The 16,403-nt window shown below is 33.1% G+C and overlaps 1 protein-coding gene across 2 annotated transcripts; it reads right to left on the minus strand.

Annotated features, from left to right (window-relative positions):
* Nucleotides 1–423: 423 nt before the first annotated feature.
* Nucleotides 424–14,417, minus strand: LOC131634882 (ABC transporter G family member 31-like). 2 transcript variants are annotated; one of them, XM_058905506.1, is made up of 24 exons: nt 13,762–14,417; nt 13,530–13,650; nt 13,357–13,445; nt 12,974–13,058; nt 8,709–8,871; nt 8,478–8,554; nt 8,229–8,373; nt 6,974–7,275; nt 6,606–6,887; nt 6,122–6,438; nt 5,883–6,043; nt 5,704–5,807; nt 5,167–5,323; nt 4,993–5,058; nt 4,726–4,862; nt 4,274–4,606; nt 3,901–4,191; nt 3,720–3,803; nt 2,021–2,154; nt 1,561–1,788; nt 1,261–1,432; nt 1,083–1,170; nt 826–992; nt 424–729 (listed from the first exon to the last, which is right to left on the minus strand). In XM_058905506.1, exons 1-24 carry the CDS (start codon nt 14,097–14,099, stop codon nt 448–450), a joined length of 4,323 nt encoding a protein of 1,440 aa, XP_058761489.1. In that variant the 5' UTR covers nt 14,100–14,417; the 3' UTR covers nt 424–447. The 2 variants fall into 2 exon arrangements, with proteins under 2 accessions (XP_058761489.1, XP_058761490.1); XM_058905507.1 differs by lacking the exons at nt 12,974–13,058; nt 13,357–13,445; nt 13,530–13,650; nt 13,762–14,417 and adding an exon at nt 9,002–9,277.
* Between the last annotated feature and the right edge of the window lie 1,986 nt (nt 14,418–16,403).

The following is a 16,403-nucleotide window of genomic DNA, read 5'->3' on the forward strand; positions in this document are numbered from 1 at the left end:
GAATCTACATATAATTAAGAGCTTATGTGTGTAATTATTAAGACTGTTGTTTTTAAAAAGGCCAAACAGCTAATTTATACCAGATAAAGTTGTAGAATAAAAAAAAGGTGTTTGATCATCAACTTTCTGTGAGTAGAAACTGAAGTTATTATACTTGAGAATTCATTCACAGAGTGGGGGGGTCTATGATAGTTTCAACTATTAAGATATGAAATATCAAAAGGAATTCTTTTTGGCTTTTAAATTGGAATGAATGCCTTTTGTAACGGCAGGATCCAAAAACAAAACATAAACAACCGGGTCTCACATCATCTACAATAAACAGACCTAGTACAGTGACAATTCTATCGAGCACCTTCCTCATGAATTGCGTGGCATACAAAATCTTATCCAATGAATAAATCATCTACTACTATTATGATGTGGAAACCTAAAAATGTAAATCTTTTATCTCTTCTGGAAATTAAAAAGTTTAACAGATGTAGCAAAACTACCGAAGAATAGGATATTAAATGCAAGAAGGACTATCACTGAAAGACCCACAGACGATATTCCGTTGATTTTCTGATCATATCCAAGAGTTGCAGATATATACTCTTTCACAGTGCCTTTGAATCCTGGTCCCTCAATTGTTGTTTCCACATCACCAAGCTGAGATGTTATAATACCGCGTAAAGTCCATTGAACAGGGCAGATATAATAGAACCAAATCCACCAATCCGGAATACTCTGAGACATCCATAGTCATTGTCACATTATTAGTTTTTAGAAGCCAATAGAAAATTGACTTTTGGTTCAAAAATTTCTAAGTATAACATTACTCACCGCTTTTGGGATAAGAAAACCGGAAAGAAGATTCCACAGGGAGTAAAAAGCTGAAGAAATAACAGCAGCCAACTGTTGTGAAGCTGTAAAACCAACCGCCATCATTCCGTAAAAGGTGAAGTAGGTAAAGGTTAGGAACATGAACAATAGATAGAGAAAAAACTTCCCTGCAATAAATACAATTAGATATTAAAAGTGGAATCCAAACATATATAAAATAACCAATATATGAATATACATGAAAGTTGATATGTTACCCGGTGTCTTCTCAAAATTGACCATAAAATATGTTATCAAGCCAAACACCAATGTCTGAACAGCAATGTATGGGATCTCTATAAGTCCCTGAAAGTCAGATTAAACAATCATTATAAGTAAATAATTAAGCTGAAAAATTAGCCATGTAATAATTTTCAGTGTTGTGATGAGACCTACCTGGGCTGCTGCATATGGCAATGGGGAGTACATTCCTGCTGCTTTCTCTCTATAAAATACTGTCCTTTCTATTGAAACAATCGGCTGTACAGAAGAAGCATTGTTTACCCCAAGAAACAAGCACGCAGAATAAAGAGCTCCCATAAGGACAAACAGCTCTTGAGTTGTTGCTCTGCATAATATTATTGATAGTTACTGTGTCAGTCAAACTGAATAAAGCCTTTTACCTTTTTTTATTTGATTTAAATTTACATACATGAAATAACTCCTTTACAATAAAAGAAAACAAGGAAATATTACCTTTTTGAACCAACATCCCAAAATACACTTCCAAATATTAAAGCACTGATTGTGGTGAAATATAGCCTCATTGCATTATATGCTGGGCTTCTCCAGTACACAAGATTTTGTTTCCATAAGCACAGAAAAAATTGGGACAACGAATTTTGTGAAAACATTGTGTCAAACTTCAGTGGTTCGGATCCAGCAGGAGGATGCTCAAATTCCAAAATAGAAGACTCCACCCCTCTGATAAAAACATTGACTAAGCAGTTTAGCAATTTATCTGAAAAACAATATTTCTATTCTACCACCTGTAGCTTAAGGGTTGTATCATCTTGGATTATTAGTTTTTTTTTTCAATTTCTAGAACAGGGACCTTTCATTCATATCATATCACTCCAACATTAACTAAAAATAAGAACAAAAAGACTCTGGCAGTAGCAGTAGCAGCTGATAAACATCACAATAGAAACAACACCTGAATTGCGCTGAATTCTTATAAATTGCTGCAAAATCTGAACCAATTTTCTCTTCAATAGCAGGTGTAGTGACCTCAAGAACCCAGGTAGCTGGATTGTAGCCACTTGGAATAGGGGGGATACCACCGATTCCCTGTCGAGCAGATAGGAAAAAACAACCAGAAATATAAACTCAGGAACTCGCACATGTATTCTGACATTAGTTTCAGAAAAAGAAATCCACAACAAAAAACAGAGACGGTGAAGCAGGGGCATTACTGGGTCATACTTGTTAGAAAAAACAAATAGAAGATGAGAATATAAATCTAGACTATAAAAGTATGTTTTCTTTAATAAACAATGCACTCCTCCTTCATTCTCCACTGTCTTAATTCTCTTTCTATTCCCTTTCTCACTCTTTGTTCTGTTGTAAGTATTCTCTACTTTCCCACACAACTCCAAATCATGTATTGATAAAAGAAAGACCTAATTCCACTATGTATATTCTGAACTACTCTGCTCATGGCTCCTGTTCCAATCTAAGCCGATGCCTGTTCCAGAAAGGCACAAAACAGGGACCGATCCAGGTGGTAAAGAGCTCAATGCTCCACAAAGCAATGAGGACCTCCGGATCAAAGTAAATCAAGTTGTGAGGACACCTGTCTCCTGGGACAGATGCCCCTCGGGAGAAGGTTCTAGAGACTCAACCCCTAGGGCCTTACTATAAGGCCTGCCTAATGAAGGCCCCATATTTAGGTACATACTATTCTAATCCTGAATACGTCTCACCTTCTACCGTCATCTATTTGGGTGTCGGAGTGTTTGCAGTATCTCCGCCGCTAGACCGGAGCACCGTGACACCAAACTACACCGGAGTATGCTATAGGATCCTGGTTCATCACCTCATTTGTGAACCTCATCGGTCTTCTTGTGATCAGATCTAAGCTTATAAATATCTAACTTCTAGAAAAGGATAATCAATATTCAAGCCTAATATTTCACAGAATAGAAAGAAGTCGGAGAATTAAACTAGATATAAAGAAAAACAGGATGTTTTCATGTAGTTGTAGAAAGCAGACAAGTTGTGCGCACAAGATAGACACTTAGGAGAGACACTAACGCGTTGTTTGAGAGTTTAGGAGGAGAGGGAAAGGGAGCATTTTGAAATAAAGGAAGGAGAAGTGGAAAGAATCGGGAGAGGAGGGATTTGGGGGTTTGTGGAAAGAATCGGGAGAGGAGGGATTTGGGGGTTTGTTTTTCTTTATACTACAAAATCCCCTTAAAATGGGGAGCTTAAAAATTGTATAGAAAGAGGATTTTGGAGTTTTTGAAGGTTTCAGTAAATTCTTCAAATTCAATCTACATTATTATGATACTCATAAAATTAAAAATATATTAATGGTAAACATACATTTATCACTCTCTACAAAAGCATTCTTTCAAAAACTGTGGAAAATTTCTCTTTTTTTCCGACTACTCCCCTTCCTCCAAAGCTCACATTTTCTTCCCTCAAACCTCGCAAACAAAGTCTAAGGAGTAAATTATTCGTAGCATGCAGCACTGAATGGTGCCATTTTCATTGTAGGCTGAAAAAAAGATTGTGGGATCTTAAGTTTCATTGGTCAAGTTTGCACCTGGGTTTACTGATAATCACAATTGATGAGTAAAAATCACTGATGTAGTGGTAACAATAATAGTAATAAGTTCTAAAGTCATCACCTGAAAATAGTCTATCAATATCCGTGAATGCTCACCAATCTTTCCTCCATAAATAACTTGTCCCCCGCGTTTCATAAGAAGTAACTGGGCAGCAAAAGCAAATGCTTAGACTCATTGATAGAAATAAGTGCACTATTAGATATCAAAACAATAAACTGACAGAAGACATGATTGAACTAACATCATCAAATGCTTCAAAAATATCAATACTTGGTTGATGTATTGTGCAAACCACTGTCCTTCCAGTATCAACAGTGTTGCGAACAGTTCGCATAACAATAGCTGCAGCACGTGCATCAAGTCCAGATGTAGGCTCGTCCATAAAAATAATAGAAGGGTTTGCAACAAGCTCCACTGCAATTGTTAATCTCTTTCTCTGCTCTGTTGATAAGCCTGAACTACCTGGCATACCGACCAAAGCATGTCTCAAAGAATCAAGCTCAACTAGTTTCATTACTTGTTCAACAAATTCCTGTAAAATATTTCAGCTAGTTAAAGTCTGTAAATTTCAATGCTCAAATCAGATGATACAATGTGTTACGAAAACAAATTACACGTCTTTTATCAACGCTGATTTCCTTGGGAAGACGAAGAGATGCAGAAAACCACAGGGACTCCTCAATTGTAACTTGAGGAGAATGTATATCATTTTGTTCAACATATCCGGATATTCTAGCAAATGTCCGTTGCTCTTTTGGGTAACCTGATATTTTGATGTTCCCTTCGATATACCCTCCAGTTTTCCTGCCAGCAAGTACATCCATCAATGTGGTCTTTCCAGCTCCACTAGACCCCACTAATGCTGTAAGGACACCCGGTGAGAAAACTCCGCTCACATCTGTTAAGAGTTGCAACCTTGTTTCAGGTATGCCTTGCTTTCTTATTTCCTGTAAAAACGTCCTTCTGAACTAGTTAATGAAAAATACATCTGCTAATTTTTATGGAGCTTATATCATTACATATATAGACAGTATTTTATGGAATCAGAAATTACATATGCCCTTACCTTTGGCATATCAACATAATAATTGACATTATGGAATGTCATTGTCAATGGTTGAAATGGAAGAATCATTCCCTTCATATCACTTTTATCTTTCGTAGTCCTGGAATCGGTACTCATTTCATGGACCTGATTACTAACTGCATAGCCAATTCAAGTATTGTGCGACATTTTAGGTCAATACATTATCTATCTTTAAATATGTACGGTCCATCAAAGTGAAGTAGATAATAGATATTTATTCAAGCAAAATAATATCAAGCTCACTACCATCTCCAGAAGAATTCTTTCCTGAGCCATCATCCAGAGGAATAACTGTGCGAGCCTTTTGAAGTGCTGTATTAAAAGTAAGAAAAAAAACCGGATATCATAATGAATGACATAAATGGAAGGAGTGCAGGCTCTTAAATGGAAAAACTGGGGAAAATAATATTCAAAACTTACGATTCAGATAGGCCAAGGACAAAGTGACCATACTATGGAAAAAAACTGCATAGAGCATTAAAATTCCAGCACCAACCCAATACCAGTAATCATCAACTGGTATGTTGTGTGAAATGAGGATGTTGTAACCAATTGTGTTGTTCCCAATTGCTGATTTCTGCAGACAATAATTAATATTATAATTCATAAATATGCTACAAAACCATTTAAAATAAAAATCACGTATAATATTCATTTTTTCGCCTTAAGATTTTGATTAGTTGATTGTTTGCATGGCAATAGAGTCTACATAATCAGATGGTCAAAATTCTAGTCCATGTCAAAATTTATATTCTTTATAATACAAAATCAGGTTTTAGCCCAAATTATAATGGGCCTACTAAACTTTGACCATGCTTAATGACCAAAGGGAAATCAGGTTAAAAGGTATTGGAAATTACTCACAAAATTTTCTCCGTGGAGTTGGTCCTTGACAGTATATTAACACATGAATTCATTGGCAGAAAATCAATAAGTTACACATGCCAAATATAATACCTTCATCCATCGGGTAGCAGTAAATTCATTAACTGTAATTGCAGTTTGTCCATAGGTAAGAGGTGACAAATAGTAGCCCCAAATCCACCATGGCTTAATCATTCCTGAAGAAATAACAACCAAATAACTAACAGCAATATGGTTTGCAATTCTCTAGCAGTATGTGGGTCAGTGCCTACCTTTAGGTACAATAAATCCTCCAAGCAAAAATATAGTCAGCAGTGCAGCTGAGCCAAATGTATTGGCAAGAACCATATCTCTTGCAATAGCAGCCATCATCCCGAAAAGACCTAATGCCATTTGGTGCACTATAAAAAGTATAAACATGTAGCGAAAAAACCTGAAACATTTAAAAATTCAATGACTAAGAAGGTAAAAATAAATTTTTTAATAGAAAGATGCAATAAATTTAAGATACCTTCCCGCAGCAGGGGCAAATCCAACAGTGTAATATACAACAGCACTCCATATAAAAGCCTCAATAACGGAGTAAGGTACACGGAGAATCCAACTGGTAACAGACCATGCCCATGCAGGATAGAATAAATTATCTCTTTGCTTGTAAAATATTGGGAGCCGGCTTATCATCAAAGGCAACTCAGAGAACCCATTAAACATCATGTGAACAAGCCCAAAGAATAGAGCAGAAAGATAAAGATTCCCAAAAACCTCATCTGTGGGATGCAGCCTTGTTCGTAGAAATACTGTACATGTAACGAATCCAACAAAAGCAACCTGGGGCAACATGATAAAATATATAAATAAGTCAACAACTTACAAAATAAGTTGATAATATAGACTTCATAAAGATAATAATAATAATAATAGGATCTTTTCAATTTTGAAATAAATAAAAAATAGTACAAAGAGCAAGTTTAAATACAGTATCTAATAAAAAATACCTGGAAGGTTCTAAAAATATAAAGGAAACTATGTCTTTTGATCAAAAGGACTTCTCGATTAAAGCAAGCTTTTGTGACCTCCAATTTTGACACAGCATATTTTTTTTGAGCCAAAGCTGAAGGGTGGCACTTTGATTTATCATATGGATGTGCCTGTAAGGAGTCAATATACCTTCCAAATCTAGATTTTCTAAAGGCTTCTGCAATCTCATGAACTGAGATAAATTCATATGGTTTAGAAGGATCAGCCCAGTACTGTGCCTGATCCTTTTTAGAGGTGACCTGACAAAAGAGAAGAAGTTAAACAAGATTCATATGAAGCTCTTGACCCTAATAGTATGTTTAGACGATATTATTTATACATATACCTCCTGAAGGAAGTCTGCAATCCCCTTACGTGGTGGAAGCTGAAACCCTATTGACTCAAAAAATTCAAGCACATCTTCTCGAGGGCCTTCATATATTACATGCCCTTCCGACAGAAGCACCAGGTCATCAAAGAGCTCAAATGTTTCAGGAGCAGGCTGAAGGAGAGCCATGAGTACTGTTGCCTCCATCTGATGAACAAAGTTTTTTATGCATTTCACAATCTGGTATGTAGTAGAGCTATCAAGCCCAGTTGATATTTCGTCCATAAATAGTGTTTTTCTAGGACCAACGATCATTTCTCCTAAAAGATACAATATGAGATGTCATTGGTTGCTGCAACCACACGACTTAAATCAGAGTCATCACTCATCACAGTATTTCAGGTCTTCTAGTTCAGATGAAGTTAACAAGATTATAAAATATACTGATTTTTGTCTTCAGCTATGCCTTACAAATCCGAAAGTAATATAATAGCACCTTCCCAGAAACATGTCTCAGTAAGAGCAACAATGCAATAACCTTTAAAGGGAAATGCATCTTCCCCTATTTCTATACTTCTAACCAATGTAAAAAAAGTTATAAATGATAACCAAGCACTTCTTTTTTTTGACAAGTCTCACCAAATATTTATTATACATTTGTTGATTAGAAATGTTAAGAATCCGTTAGAATCAATTGTAATTGATTAACATTAATATTGTATAAGTTATATTGATGACATTACCTATTGTGTACAGTTTATATGATTATAAATATACACTGGGTGTGATTTCATTAGACACAATAATATATAGAAAATAGGATTTCAATAAGGTATCAGAGCTAGGTTTAAGATCCAATGGCCCCCCTGCTATCAGGTTTCCGCTATCGAGTCACCCACCATTTATTTTCCTGCTCCAGTTGTCCTTGTCTAGTCTTGGCCATGAGGGGTATGTTAAGAGTCTCACATTGAACAATAGATGGCCTGAACATGTATTTATAAGTGGGGGCAATCCTCACCCTACAAGCAAGTTTTATATGATTGAGTTAGGCCTAAAACCACATTTTTTAACATGGTATCAGAGCACACAATCTGGTTTTCCATGAACGGGGAGAAATAACCACGGATTTCGTCAAGTTTGAAGACCAATTGGTTGATATGTTCACTAAGCCTTTAAAGGGTTCTCGAAGGGGGAAAATAGGAGTATATCCGATATGGACAAGCATTAGATGTTAAAAACAAATAAACGTAATTGCAGAAGAAGGGCAACAAACCTGTTGTAACTCTCTTTCTTTGGCCCCCGGAGACTCCCCTGACCATGTCGTTACCAACTATTGTATCTGAACATATATCGAGACCAAGAACCTTCAAAATGTAATCAGTGTTCACACTGTGCTTTTTACCCCCAACAGAGGATGCCTGCAGAGTCAATAGTTTCACACAAGACAATATTAGGGAAGCCCTGTATATAGAGGGGAATGAATACTATCATACATACAATATTACAAATTTAAGAAGATAACCTTCATAAATGCGTCAATTTCTGGACTTGGCCGGATGTTCATTTCATTCTCTAGACGGCCCAGATCTTTTGTATATGCTGTAGAACAAGTTGAAAGATTAAAAGGAAAGGGAATCTGTTATAAAAAATATATTAAGCAGTAGTAAATTAACGTTCTTAAATGCATTTTGGTAGAAAATCTATTATAAAAAAAAATGTAAAATCCTTTTTTAGAATAACAAAGGAAGTATACCTGCAAAACCTTCTTGTGCACCTTGACATCTAGCACCAAAGTCCATAGTTTCTCGCACTGTCAGTTCTGGAATGTGATTATCTGTTTGACTAATATATGCAGAAGTCCTTCTAACATAAAACTCATCTATCTCATGGCCGTTGTATGTTATACTACCAGTTTTCTGTGAGGGGGAAAATAGTAAAAAGAAACTGAGTGAGAGATACACAATCTGATATCAACATGGGTTTTCGGAGATGGTCTGCATTTCATAATGACTTATGAATTGTGAAAGTGTTATCTGAGAGAAGTACCGGAATTACAAACAAACAGCAAAAACCCGCAATGTTGGGTAACACATCCGAACACCAAAAAACTATTGCTTCATATACACTCAAAAATCCCATCCCATAATCATACATATCTGGGTATTCAGATTTAGAAGGGCGAATCTTTTTCATTTGTTTGATCACACGTAGAGAATAGGGATTTGCACAATCACTAACCCAAAAAAAAAAAAAAACACACAGAGAAATGGATTCTGTTTGAACTAGTGTATCTGCTTGCTTGATCAAATGAAATACTACGTTTTGTAAACAAGTTTTTCTTACTAATTTAAGGTTTTTTGTATTTGAATCAATTTACTATAGTTTTTTTTTATATACATAAACCACAGGAATTGTATCTAAGTTTTATTTTTTTTTATTTCTATTCTCTTTCTTGATTTTTTGTTTATCTTTTTATTCTCTCTATTATTTTTAATTTTTTAACTTCTTTTTTTTTATTAATTTTTCGATTTCTCATTTTAAATTTAAATTATCTCTCTTAATTTAATTTAATATTTCATTTTCTTTTTTATTAATATTTTTTATTCTATGAGAAAAAGGGATATGCACCGACAATATAAAATATCAACCAATCACAATTATGTATCCAATTAAAACACAACTTTAATTTAAAAAACTAATATGACATGACAAGTGTAAGGATTTTGATTGGTTGTATGTGTAAAGTTAGTTTACACTGTCAACGCACTACCTTTAAACTCTTATTCTATTTATTTTTTAATTATATTATATTTTCATATATTTTATTAAAATTTAATGTGATATTTGTTCCTGATAAAAACACTTTTGTCAACCTCCCAAAAACTTTGAGTTTGCGGAAGTGTGTGAACGTTCTCAGATAGTGTCTTATTCTGCTGCCGCAGAGTCTCAACAATTGACAATAACTATGTCATGTTTGGAGGAGTGCAAGGTTCACCCTTGTTGGGAGATGATCCAATTACTATGAGATAAATATATTTTTTTTATGATTTTGAACGGCTTGAGAAAGTTTTACCGAGGCCCCACAGTAGACACCAAATATTTCTAATAAAATATTTTTTATTAACCTCCTTAAAGCTAGTTAGGTGAGGTCACAAATGTATGGAAATGTGTTGCTTATTCATTTGTTATCAGCATATTTTTTATTCTATTTTTTAGATACCTTCTTATTTGCTTTGTGGGCCTTTATATACCATAGGTTTCAAGTCTCTTGATCATAATGAGTTGCCCCTTTGAATCCTTTATTCCCTTGCTTATATGTTTTGTAACGGCTCCTCCATAAATTTCGTAACCTCCATGCGACCTTGAGAGTGTTTCCAAACTGTTATGTTAGGTTACCAACTCGGATATTCGACTATCTAACCATGAATGAGTTGTAAGGGCACGGCTTCGGGAACTAGTTGTTCGATCTCTATAAAAAGGACATACTCGGAATCCTACACGACCACGGGAGCCAGACAACAAACCGACTTTTTGTTAGTTAAGATCCTTCCTGCACTTCTAAGTTCACCATCTCGAACAATATTAAGAGAGATTTCACGGCTAGGATAAAAGTTTTGAAATGTGCACATATATAATTGGATTGTTAGGAATAGCTTGGACTTTTAAGAACTTGATTTATTTATATATTTTTCCAATAATATGTATCGAAGATAAATTATATCGGTAGAATTAATATTTAAAGTAGAAATAATTTTAGTTTGAAAAAATCTAATACGTTAAAATAATTTTAAATCAATTCAACAATTTTAAAGTTACTTTTGAGTCTTCCAAAAATTAAATGGAAGATACATTTATACCATTATAATATCATATTAATGGTATTTCTAACTAATACTGTAAAAAAAAATGGTATTTCTAACTAAAATAACCATTATTAATTTTATTTTCGTTAGTTATACTATTATAATATTATATATATTAACATTCTATATTAATAATAATAATGTAATTTTTTTACACATATATCAAATATAATTATTTGTGATACTGCTTTCTTTTACATTGTTCTAAAACTATCTCGAAAAATATTTATTTCTCATATAATTTGATTGAACACAATAAAAATAATGCTCGCTTCACCCACTTTCATTCCACTCTCTATATTTGGTGAGATGATCTCATTGCTTTAGGAGATTGATGATAAACTTCTCATCTAATCTAAATCCCTTAACTTTAAAACTACAATTCCCTATCTGTTTTATTTTCCTCAAACCAACCAAATCCTTGAATTCAAATTGAAAATTAAAATGTATATGGAAATTTAAATTATGTGATTTTATTTATATATTATTGTCTCAATTAATAAAAATAATATTGAAGTTTTAAATATATATGATAAATAATTTAAAATAAATTTAAAATATTAAATTGAAAATGATAAATATTTTAAACAAATGTATTTTATTGAAATAGAATGATATAAACATATAATAAAATTTAAATTTTAATATTATCAATCAGTTCAAATTATCTTGTCAATTGTTTTTAATTTTAATCGGAAAAATTGATTATTATTTTCCATTGAACTAAAGTATATACTCGATACTTCATATACGAACATTCGTATTCACCCACACAAAAACATTTTGAATAAATGTCATATTCAATTTTAATATAATATTAATTATTTTTTTAAGTATAATTCTTATTAATATTACATGTATGATTCTCGGTTAAATGTATTGTAATTAGGGCTTATTGGTTTTGATTTTTTTTTTTTAAATTATTTTTATAGTGTTACATAACTTTGTGGAAAAAAAATTTTAATTTTTTTTTACCAAAGCTTCACATAATTTTTTTTTTTGAATTGTTATTGTTAAAATATGATTTTAGGTATTTCATCTATTTATGAAAAAAAATTGGATATCAAAATTTTAAAAAATCACTTAATTTTAAAGCTATTTCATATAGATTTTCATAAAAATCATTTTTGAAATATAATCTTTTTGAAAAAATTGCGATTTTGACTAAATTTTGATTTTCAATAATTTATGTTTATGTTATAGGATGTCAAAATTAGTGTTTCATTTTAGAAAAAACAAATATAAAAAAACTTATAATATTTCAAAATTAAAAAAAAAAAAATCCATTTTTTAAAGCAGAAACATACCTGCCCTAAACTTTAATGAGAATAATGAATAGTATTATTTTTTCTTCACTTATAAATTTATTTGAATTGTGTAAAATAAGCAAGTATGACAATTATTTTACGATGAGAAGTGTATTTTCTTTAATCCGCGATGATTATGTTCAACTTGACCTCCAGTGACTGCTCCAAAGCATCCTGTGGCTTGTGACTCTATAGATCAATTATGGGAGATATCAAAGTCGCAAGTGAGACTGAGACATCTAATTTTAAAGATCATATAATTTTACACTTGAAATAAATAGAATTTTAAGCTTGATAATTTTTGATGAGTAAATCTCATAGTAGTTTCATTATTTTCCTAACTTTAAAACTCAATTATAAATAAAATTAACTAATTACAAACAGATTAAAAATAGAAATCAATTTCAGTTAATTAATGTGATGTAATTAAAAAACAATTGCATTCTCTAAACTACAATTTTTTATAATTGAATGTAATAAAAAAAGTGAATTTTTTAATTAGGTAAAAAAGAGGCAATCTCAGTATATGTACATTAAACTGTATTTATTTCAATTTATGAGCTGCTTCACAAATAAATTGTATTAAATTGTTAGTCATTTTAAAAATATAATAAAATATTATTTTTCTTTCTATTATTTATTATAATTTTTTATTCAATATTTAAAATTAAAAAAAATAAAATTGAATAAGTTACCCGCACCGCAACCCTGTAGTGTTAATACACAACTACCCGATTGAATTTCATTTCTAAACTAGGTACTTATAATGTGACATGAAAGGGTGAAAAGTTAATGGACAACTATTCAATTCAAGAGAGTCTAAACTCTAAAAGGAATACTGAGTGCACCTTTAGATTAGAGTCAAGCTTGCCCGCGAGAGCCATAAGTAAAGAGGACTTGCCAGAACCTGGAGGTCCAAGTAGCAAAGTCATCCTGCGTAACAAAAAGTAAGCTACCCGATTAATCACCACGTAGCACACATCAAGTTCTGAACCTGTCAAATGCATAACCTCTTCACCCGTGATAATATCATTACTATCACGCTGTTTCAATTCAATACCAAATGTATATCAACCATAAAAAGTAACTTTATTCTACTAAAGTGACCAAAAAGAGAAGATGAAAAAGAAAACATAAAAAAACATGAGTTTATAGTTGCGTAACAATCACAATAACTATAACTAACCATTGAAGGAAATATTACAACTAAGAAGGAGGAATATTTAACTACCTTCCAGGTTTTATAACGCCGCTCACATTATCTAAAATAGTAAGAGAATGCCGTTTAGGTCGAAAACACCCCAACTTCGTTAGGATACCCTACGTGAAATCACATAACATATTCAGAATCACATGCACGCATCAACAAAACAAATATGAAATGAAGTAAATACAAAAAATAACCTCTAACGCATCACGAGTGTAATTGAGCAGAGTTGGAATAGCTCGTGAACCGATTAAAACATTAGCACTAACAGTCAAATTCGAATACCTAACTTCAATCTTCGGTATCTCAATTCCAACCCTATCAGAACCAGAAATAACAAACAGATCCATAATTTTGAACAACAAAAAAAAACGAAAATAAATTAATTAAATAGCGATAATAGAAACCGGAAAAAAGAGAAAAAAAAACCTCTCGATGCGTTCTTTGATGGCGGAGAGGAGAGCGTAATTATCCTGAGCATTGGTAGCAAACGCCTTCTTAACTACGAGTTCACGCGTATTACGATTCAGTTTCCTCACATCAACTAAATCATCGGTGCTGGTTTTCACCGGCGAAGGTTGACGATTGGAAGAGGAAGCGCGGAGGACAGCGTAGTTGATTCGCTTCTGAGACGGTAAGCGAGAAAGCGCCGCCCACTGAAGCTCCGCCTCGTCCTCCTCCACGGCCTCCGCGTTGGACGCTCTCGCAAAACTCTCGCTACCGTTAGATCCAATTTCGAAGAACTCGCTTCCATCGGAAGCTGCCATTTCTCTCTCTACAACTGTTTTCTCTCTCTATAACGGTTTTTGGTTTTGCATCTAAGAAGAATGAAAAATGAGAGAGTGAGTGTGTTTGTTTGAGTTTTGATCCGTCTAAGGGAAGGGTGGTATGAGATGACGTAAATGCCCTCCGAAGTTCTCGGTGAAGTTCGTTATAGTTTCGGGAATGAAAGAAGCTGGCACTTGTTTTTTCAATTGGGGTTCGTTTGTGTGACTGTGTGCATGGAAATTAATTGTAGTGTTGCGAATCTCCAAGTTAATTAACCTATTGGATGCGTTTGACCTATTCTCGCGAATTGGCCTATTTTAATTGATTGCGTACTGGTTTCGAGGACTCATGACTCATGTGCTTGTATGCATGCAAATATGCTTATAAATATGAGCCATGACTCATATTCTAGAATGTTTTCATGCTATCATTTTATTTGTGATTTTGGTCTATTGAAAAATAATATAGGTCGGTTTTCTTAACATTTGTCTTAAATATCCTTTAAAAGAATATTTGTCTTAAATATGTGTGTTATGATCTTAAATATGTGTTTTATGAGAACATTAACTCATTGATATTATTTTATGAATAATCGTTAAATATGCAATCTCGTAAAAAAAATCACTAAACATGCATATACTAGTATCGTTCAAATTTTTTTAAGAGGAGATTCTCCCTAGCATTCATAGGTTTTTAGGTTTTTTTTTTTTTTAGAACAAAGGTCAAATCTAAGAGTACCTCTAAAATAAACTAATTTAGCTAATTTAGCTATTTTGTGTAGGATTAATTGTCACGGTGTATTTAAGCAACATCTAAAAATTTTAAACCAGTTTTATTTTAATGATGATTTCAAAACAATTTTTATATGACATAATCAATTTATATTTGACCCTCAATTATCAAAAGAAAGGTGACATATCATTAAATGATGAGCAACATATTTTGGACATTGCTTCATAAAGCAACTTACAAAAAAAAATTAAGAAACGAGAACGTCATGTCATGTATAACTTCTCCAATAGTAAAAACGCTAAGATCTGGAACTTAAAATTCACATATGCATTAAGCAATCTCTATTGGAGATGCTCTAAGAATGACTTTTTTATTTGCATGTTATTTATTGAGATATTATAATGATGCCATCTTTAAATGTGTTACAAAAATTGCAAAAGAAATTGAGGATAAAAATATTTTTTTGGCCTGAAAAATAATTTCTAAGTAGATCAGAGGTGAACGCATGCTCGTACACTTGGTGGTTTCAGATGAATTTGCACAATTATGTGACAAAGAAGGTATTGAGCATTAAGTTATATCTCAAATACACCTCAGCACAAGGGTGTTGTTGAAAGGAAGAACATAAGCATACTAAATATGGCAAGACGTATGCTTAAAGCAAGACGGATGTCAAATAAATTTTGGAGTGAAGCAACTTCATCTGTTGTGTTTATTATCAATAGGTGTTCAATAAAGAAGCAAATGAACAATATAATTTATGAAGCTTGAATTGGATTAAAGCCAACTGTGGACCATTTCAAAATATTTGTTTCACTTTGCTTCAGGCAAGTGCTTGAACAATTATAAGAAGAAAATTTGGTGACAAGAGTCAATCCATGATTTTCATATACCATTAATTAATAGATACGTACATACTATTCTCACTAAATGAGAATAAGATAGAAATAAGTAGAGATGTGCAGTTTGATGGAAGTAAAAGTAGGGAGTGGCAAAAAAGCTTCGGGCAATTCAATGCAAACTGGTGAAAAGTATGATAACATAAGAACTATGCAGCAAGAAAATTAAATACAAGTGGTTGTGCAAGAAAAGTAATTGGAAAGATCAACTAGAAAAAGAACTCAATTATATGGAGTCCACCAATTACTATGGTTCTGGAGATAACACCCATAGCAACTCCATACACACAAAAAAACTATTGAGGAAGAACACAAGAGCATCACACTTCAGCAGCTGACCTTTTATGCAGAAACATCAGCAGCTGTCACCATAAATCAAAACACTTCTTCATAATCAAGTTTCAGACCACCTGTCTGACTTTGAGATGTAAGGTGTCATCCTTCTGCACCAAAAGAGGAGATTCCCTCTTCAAGAAGACCACAATAACCAGTATCATACCATGAACAAACTGTCCAGACAAGTCTGCTTCTCCCATTATTCAGTATCGAACAATTCATCACAAGTAACTTGGATGATACCATTAGATCATTGGCTGAATCACACCATGACTGTAAGTTAATTTTTCAGAATATTAACTTAACTTAGGTTGATGCATCTCCATTGCATACAAT

The sequence above is a fragment of the Vicia villosa genome, unplaced genomic scaffold (genome assembly GCF_029867415.1).
Source record: "Vicia villosa cultivar HV-30 ecotype Madison, WI unplaced genomic scaffold, Vvil1.0 ctg.001374F_1_1, whole genome shotgun sequence".
Lineage (NCBI taxonomy): Eukaryota > Viridiplantae > Streptophyta > Magnoliopsida > Fabales > Fabaceae > Vicia > Vicia villosa.

Excerpts from the sequence above, each read along its gene's own strand:
- LOC131634882 (XM_058905506.1), bottom strand. The coding sequence starts at position 14,099 with ATGGCAGCTTCCGATGGAAGCGAGTTCTTCGAAATTGGATCTAACGGT. Across the intron at positions 1,789-2,020 it reads AAGAATTCAGCGCAATTCAG|AGGGGTGGAGTCTTCTATTT; the intron begins GTGTTGTTTCTA and ends TGTTTTTATCAG. Across the intron at positions 1,171-1,260 it reads TGCCATATGCAGCAGCCCAG|GGACTTATAGAGATCCCATA; the intron begins GTAGGTCTCATC and ends TCTGACTTTCAG.